Genomic DNA, 7,138 nt, shown 5'->3' with positions numbered 1-7,138 from the left:
ATACATTTTTACTTTACTGTGATATGATACATTATCAGCACACATGATAGTAGGTAGCTACATGCTAAGGCAAATTTTTTTTCTGCGTTATGAACTTTATAGATTACAACCTTTATACAGATTACATGGAGCTGCACGTACACGTTTTATTCGCCTCATTTGGATGCCAATGTAGGTTCGCAAAGCCATGAGCATTAACAGTAAAGCAACATCCGCCACTGTTGTTGTGTTTATGTTTGCCGCTGCTGCGCTAACGTTGCTGGGACACGTGACACGTATACACACTGTAAAAAATGATTCAGCGTTTTAGTCAGGTGAACAAGTAAAACCATGTCCTGTCAACTTACAGTGCCTCACTACACAATTGGATGAGTTCTAACAACCTCGACTTGATGGGAAATTGAAAACTTTAAATTACAAGTTCATAGAACAACAAATCATAGGTTCTATCAATTTTCTGTGTAATGCGCATGTGCTAGAAACTATTTTAACGAATTTGAAACAGACGCGCCATCCGCCATTTTCTGCACTGGGAGTTGTTGATCATGCCAGAAATGATGAAGGAGCCTGCGATTACAGATGGACTTTATTCACTGCAAATAATGAAATGAGTAAGTACACTTTCTATAATATTTATTTAGATTTGTTTCGTTACCGCTCACCGTCCGCGTTTTGATTTTATTCAATCACGTGTTGCGAACTTCACCTGCTCTGCTGAGCATGTTCTAGTTTATGCTTTATGAGCTTAATCCTCGTCTCTGTAAAAAGGTAATACTATAAGAATAAAATCTGTTTGCCCATTAGAACACTATGGATGCTTTTCCAAGATAACGATAATATTATTTAACTAAAGTTATGATTACAAATTAGTTTATTTGAATGTCTTTAATTGCATTTTCATGGGACGATAGAAACAACTTCGTAACTTGAGGAGGTAAAAGAACTGGTGAACCATTTTTTTAATCGGTTCATTGAAACAAACTGTCCGAAAGAACCGGTTTAGTAACCGGCCATTACTAAAATTTTGCTCGCTAGACAGCGAGCTGCAGTCTAGACGTGAGCAGAAAAAGAGAAGTCGTCTTTGACTATAGTAAGTTAATGTTGATAAACAGATAAAACAATACATATAAGTGAATTTTTACCGTGTTCTTAATCGGATGTCATTATCGTTTTTATCAAACACCGAATGATCAGTAATATTTGAAGCACCGTCGACACTCCTTCTGTTTAATGATAAATATGCATTTGTATTTATATATGGTTGCCACAACATTTAGTTCTAATTTGTTTTTATAATTATAAAAATGCCACTTTTGTCATTTGTGTTATCTATGAAGACCTGAAGAATCATGAAATTTAGAAACATTTTCGCCTAATAAAAGCTATATTTATTATTTCATATTGCCAGCAATATCATCATTATAATATTCAATGTATCACCCAGTCATAGAAATAGTGTTTATACTTTGTTCCTCATTGTATTTGGTAAGATGTTCAGTGAATATTTCTGTGTTTAACGTGTATGTATACTTTGATGGAGTTTGACTACTGTTTTTTTGTTTTGTTTTTGCAGGATCAGTGCAGTACAAGTAGAGTGGAAACTCAACTCCATATCAATGAGGTGGTGTTGCAAGGTTTGTAGATTTTCCTCACCCAACCAGCGTGCCCTAATCACACATTACAAGCTGAGACACTGCCATCAGGCAAGTCACTGTCCACTCCCATGCATCTATAAAGATTGTGTATGCACATTTAGGAGTGAACTGAGTTGAGTATTTTTTAGAATGGTCCCACCAAAAAAAGTTTGTTTATATTCCAATTTTGAAAGTTTTGAAAGAGTTGTTGAACCGTGATGACATTTTGGATAAAATCCTGCAGGAAACTGCTGAACAGTCTGGTCAGATTAAAACATACAGAGATGCATTGTACTGCAAAGGGAATCCTTTGCTTTCCTCAGAGAGTTTAAGCATTGCACTTGGGATGTATATAGATGACTATGAGGTATGTAACCCACTAGGAACATCAAAACAGAAGCATAAGGTCTGTGCAGTGTATTGGGTAATATTAAACTTGCCAGCACAGTATAGGTCTTTGGTACAATCAATTTATCTGGCTTGTCTGTGTAATAGCAATAATGTAAAGAATTATGGCTATGATGCAATTTTTCAACCACTGATTAGAGACATTCAAGTCCTTGAAGAGGAAGGATTATATGTTCAAAAATTGGGAACAAGTGTCAAGGGTTCTGTGTTGTATGTGTCAGCAGACAACTTGGGGGCCCACTCGCTAGCTGGCTTCCAAGAAAGTTTCAATGTTGATAAGTTTTGCAGATTTTGCCTAGCTAGTCGTAAGGATATTGACTTGCATGAGGTTAGAGAGGGGACGTTTCCACTCAGAACGATTGAAACTCACAAAAAGATTCTTGATGAATTGAAGACAAATTCACATGTTTCCCTGGATGGGGTAAAGAGAGACTGCGTTCTTGAGAAACTTAATTTTTTTCAGACAGTTCAAGGGTTTCCTCCAGATTTTATGCATGACCTGTTTGAAGGTATAGTACCAACAGAGTTAAGTCTTTGCATAAAGTCCTTTATTTCCAAACGGTACTTCACATTAGATGACCTTAATGCCGTCATCAAGTCTTTTCCTTTCAAGTTCACTGATAAAACTAACAAACCACAACAAATTTGAAAGACATTTGTGTCAAAACATTCAATTGGAGGAAACTGCCATGAAAACTGGACTCTGTTAAGGCTACTGCCATTGATGCTAGGTCACAGAGTACCAGAAGGAGACAAAACTTGGGAAATCTTACTAGATCTGAAAGATATTATTGAGCTCCTAGCTACTGGACAATTTTCTGATGAGACATTGTGCTACTTGGAGGCCAAAATATCAGAACACAGGTGCTTGCTGAAAGAGTGTTTCCCAGATTTCCACATTCTCCCCAAACATCACTTTTTGGAACACTATCCTGAAATGATTCGTTGATTTGGGCCTCTGACTGATTTTTGGACTATTCGCTTTGAGGCTAAGCACAATTTCTTTAAGAGAGTTAAAATGATAATTGTGAACAACAAATTGTCATTCATCCTCAAACTCTTCAAAGCATGGTACATAGAGCATTTGCGAAGTTATGAGCTGACGAGTAATTGCACTTCTGATCTTCAAGTTGTAGAACCCCAGGAGCTTAATGGATACCATCCAGTCTATCCATATGTAAGAGCTGGCAAGCTATACATTACACCAAAAACCTTCTTGCTTCACTAAGGTACATTTGTTGAAAGGCACATTATTTTCCAGTTGTTTACATTGATTGATGATAGCATCCTTTAATGTGATCACATCTTTTTACTCTTTCCCTAGTTGCAGAGAAACCCAGGTACTTTCTATCGCTATAACAAAATGCTATGTCACGTGATCATCTCCCCACAAAACATTCAAAAAGTTAGACTTGATCCTGTTCCAGATTCTGTTGATGGCCTCAGGTTTGAACTTAAAAGCAGGCTTCAGCTGAAAGACCCTTTTGATCTTCAATATGAAGATGAAGACTTCCATGATTTCTGTAACCTTACATGTGTAGCTGATCTGCCCAAATACAAGGTGACACTGAAGATTCTTTTCACCCCTTTTCGAGATACATTGTCAGACTCCAGTTTAGACACTGCAATTTTAAGTGAATTTTCATCCACATCAACTTCTTCACCCAGCATCCATTCAGAGCCATCTGCCACCCGTTCGCAGCCATGGCCAACAGCCTTTCCCATCCCCATTTTTACATATGATGTGGAGTTAATTCTAAGACAAGGTAATGAGGCATTTCGAAAGGATGGAACACTTCTGTCAGTTTCCAGAGACATGAAGATTGACATTCTAACCCAACTTGCAGAAACTATATACTCATACAAAGCCTATCCTGTAAATGAAGAGATTGAAAGTGTAGCTGCTGCCCTAATTGAAAAACACCCCTGTCTCAAAGAGCCAAGCTCTGCATCTGGATGGTATGGGTGGAAAATTAGTTTGAAGTTTAAGATGGGCAACTACAGACAAAAGCTGAGAGATGCAGGTTGTCAGGAACTGAAAGTGAATTCTGAAAAGAGAGGTCTTGGGGAGACAAGAAGAAAGCGAAACAAAGTGAAGAAACCTAGACGGTGTGAAACAAATTTTCTTCCAGATCTACCTCAGGGCAAAGACCAGGAAAGTCTAGATAAGGAAAGAGAGCAAATAGCAGTGGAGATGAAGAAGAGGACTACTGACATCAGCTTTGTTGATTCTGCTATGAGCAGCATGTTTTCTTTGAGAAGACAAGAAGTTGTTGAGGAAGAGCCACCAGTGTCACAAATGAAAGTTCGATGGCCAGCACTTTTCACAGAGAGACAGGTAAATTGTGTTGACCTATGTGCTTTGAATTTATCAGAAAATCTTGTGTTAGAATATATGGGCAAACTTAAAATCCTAAGATTATATGACCACTTCTGTCATGTTGAGTAACATGAAAATGTTTTAACATCCTGCATGATGTTTTAATTTAGTACTGTTGAAGACTGCCACTGAGACCCTGGCATCTTTGTTAAATTTGTAAATGTATTTTTGTTCTTATAGTTGAGCAAAGAATTCACCAGGCTTGTGCAAGTCCTTTTTTGAAGGCCTAGATCGTCATCTCTCGAACTGATACAGTTATTCAGGTCAAAGCGTTATGAGGACATTCCTGAAATGACGTCAATACTGCAGAGCCTTCATAAGGGTGTAAGTCTATTTCAAAGCAGTCTTTCTCTCCCCAAAATGACAATTCTGTGATCATTTACTCACTTTCATGTTTGTCCAAACCTCTGTGAACATTTTTCTTCTATGAATTATAAAAGTAGTGAGAGTGACATCTTTACATACAATGACTAAGTGTCTAAAAAGTAACCTACACGATTTGTCATATTTCAAGTCTTCTGAAAACATACATTATCTTTGTATGATGAAAACATAAAAATTTCAGTCTTTGTTTAGAGTAAAGTTAATATTAGCTACTAGATTAATATCAAACCTCATTGGTTCTTTTGTTCAAATTTTGTGACACAAGAACAACTGAGGTTTGATGTATTAATGTATGTCATGGTAACATAAAAACGGATATGATCGGTTTATTACACAAAGTTATCTTAAAAATGTTTAAAAATGGCAACATGAGTGATCCACTACTTTTACAGAATTCTTTGCTTTTTAGAGCTGAACAGCCTAGCCACTATTAATTTTAATTTTATGGAATGAAAATATTTGCATGTGTTTGGAGTGGCATGTTGGTGAGTAAATGACAATTATCTTTGGTAACCTATCCTTTAAAATCTTTAAATTGTTGTTACATCCCCAATGAAAATCAAATCTTATTTTGGTGAACAAAAAGTTAACAAACAACTGTTGTTTCACACATCATTGTCAATTTATTTACAATAAAAGTAAAAGTGTAAATGTGCAAATTTGGAAAAAAAAGTTTATTTTTTCAAAAGCATCTAGGAACGAGGGAGGGGAGAAATGATAAAGAAAAACAAAGGATTGAAAGAATAAAGCTGGTACTTTAACCATTATATTTTACAGACAACAAACTAGGTCTGCCATGGTACATGTGAGAGACTCCTTCAAAATTCATGAAGATATGCGAGGTAAGCTAAAACATGTAAGGCAAAACCAGGAAAAATTGAACATCAGATCTCTCAATTTGCAGGGGACTGGGACTATATTTGTGTAATTGCTTTTAAGTAATAATACCTTGTTTTGTTTACATTCTATAAAGCCCAGTGACCGTGAAGAGGATGTGATCAAGGGTGTGGTGATTGGAATTCTTGTGGTTGTGGAAAATGTGATGGAACCTCTCCCAGCATTCTACAATGACGTTGCCCTGGTGATTGAGGAAGAAGTGGTAATGCGTCACCTGACTGACATACCTAATGCTTTTCTGAACCTGATGGGCCTGGTGTACGCATTAAATCTTGACTACCCAAAGGAACTAAAATTCACTTTTGAAGTGATACAGTGGCTGTTTATAAGGACTGGATCAGACTCTTGCACCGCAAGAGTTCACTCTTTGAAGACCAAGTTACTGCAATAAGACAGAAAACAAACAAAAACCATTGTTCCATTTTGCTACTGTTTATTCCTTGTGCTGGTTTAAATTTTAAGACCATTGTTGTTTTTAGAGCTCATTTTGAGTTTTAAGGGGGAAATTGGTATTCTTGAAATCTTTAAACTCGTTTTCTTGTTAGCTTGTACTGCTTCCTCTTTCCTTGGTTTTTGGGAATTGAAGACAGTTTTTGAACAGTTTATTGAAAAGTTTAACACAGCTTATTGTGAATTATTCAAGTCAAGCATTCAAGTAGACTTGTTCTTGCAATGAATATATCTGATGACAAGTACTATTTGTACTATTTTGGCTCTAAGATGGGTCTGTGCATACAGAAGTTTGCACCTGTTTGTGTGAGCTTGTGTTTCACCATTTCTGTGTTTTTGGATGCAATGTGTCTGTTTAAAAAATAAATGCTGAGTTTGTATTTTGCACTTGTGTTGATTTCATAAAAAATCTGGTTAGATATCCAGAACTACTTGTCAAACTAATGAAGTCCAGTAAACTCAAACAGTTATGTTGAGGAAAAATTACTATTTTATGTCAACTAGACTAGATCTATTGTTGTGAAAACATGAAAAAGTGTGTTTTACCAATAGGTTTTTTAGTTGACTTAACGAAAGATTTTAAATCCTCATTAATTGATTCAGTAGGTTGGCTCAATAATTTCAACAAATGAATAAAAGTTGAGTGAACTTAACACATAATGTATGTTAAACTTAACTGAGTCAATGCAACAAGATGACTTGACTGAGTCAAGTTGTGTCAACAAATCATTTTTTACAGTGCAGTGAAGTCACACTCGGCGCTGTGATGGCTCTCTAACCAGTGGAAAGGCAAACCGGTTCTTAGAAGCTTCGCCAGTGGAACCAACTTTGAACCAGCACCAGCGCTAGCTCTGAACCAGCACCCGGTTCTTTCCGGTGGAAAAGGGGCATTTGTTCCATTCTTTATGGTCATGCTCCAAAATCCAGCCATTTTGGAAAGGTATATTTAAATTTCTTTCTGAAGCACACTATCAATCTTCAGCCT

The 7,138-nt window shown here is 36.6% G+C and overlaps 1 protein-coding gene across 1 annotated transcript; it reads left to right on the top strand.

Moving 5' to 3' along the window:
• Positions 1 to 3,088: 3,088 nt before the first annotated feature.
• Positions 3,089 to 4,919, top strand: LOC113657179 (sterile alpha motif domain-containing protein 3-like). The gene is made up of 3 exons (XM_047812823.1): positions 3,089 to 3,271; positions 3,367 to 4,380; positions 4,603 to 4,919. Exons 2-3 carry the CDS (start codon positions 3,406 to 3,408, stop codon positions 4,642 to 4,644), a joined length of 1,017 nt encoding a protein of 338 aa, XP_047668779.1. The 5' UTR covers positions 3,089 to 3,271; positions 3,367 to 3,405; the 3' UTR covers positions 4,645 to 4,919.
• The last annotated feature ends 2,219 nt before the right edge of the window (positions 4,920 to 7,138 follow it).

The sequence above is a fragment of the Tachysurus fulvidraco genome, chromosome 4 (genome assembly GCF_022655615.1).
Source record: "Tachysurus fulvidraco isolate hzauxx_2018 chromosome 4, HZAU_PFXX_2.0, whole genome shotgun sequence".
Lineage (NCBI taxonomy): Eukaryota > Metazoa > Chordata > Actinopteri > Siluriformes > Bagridae > Tachysurus > Tachysurus fulvidraco.
The sequence above is the reverse complement of the archived record's forward strand: the minus strand, read 5'-3'. Positions and strand labels throughout refer to the sequence as shown.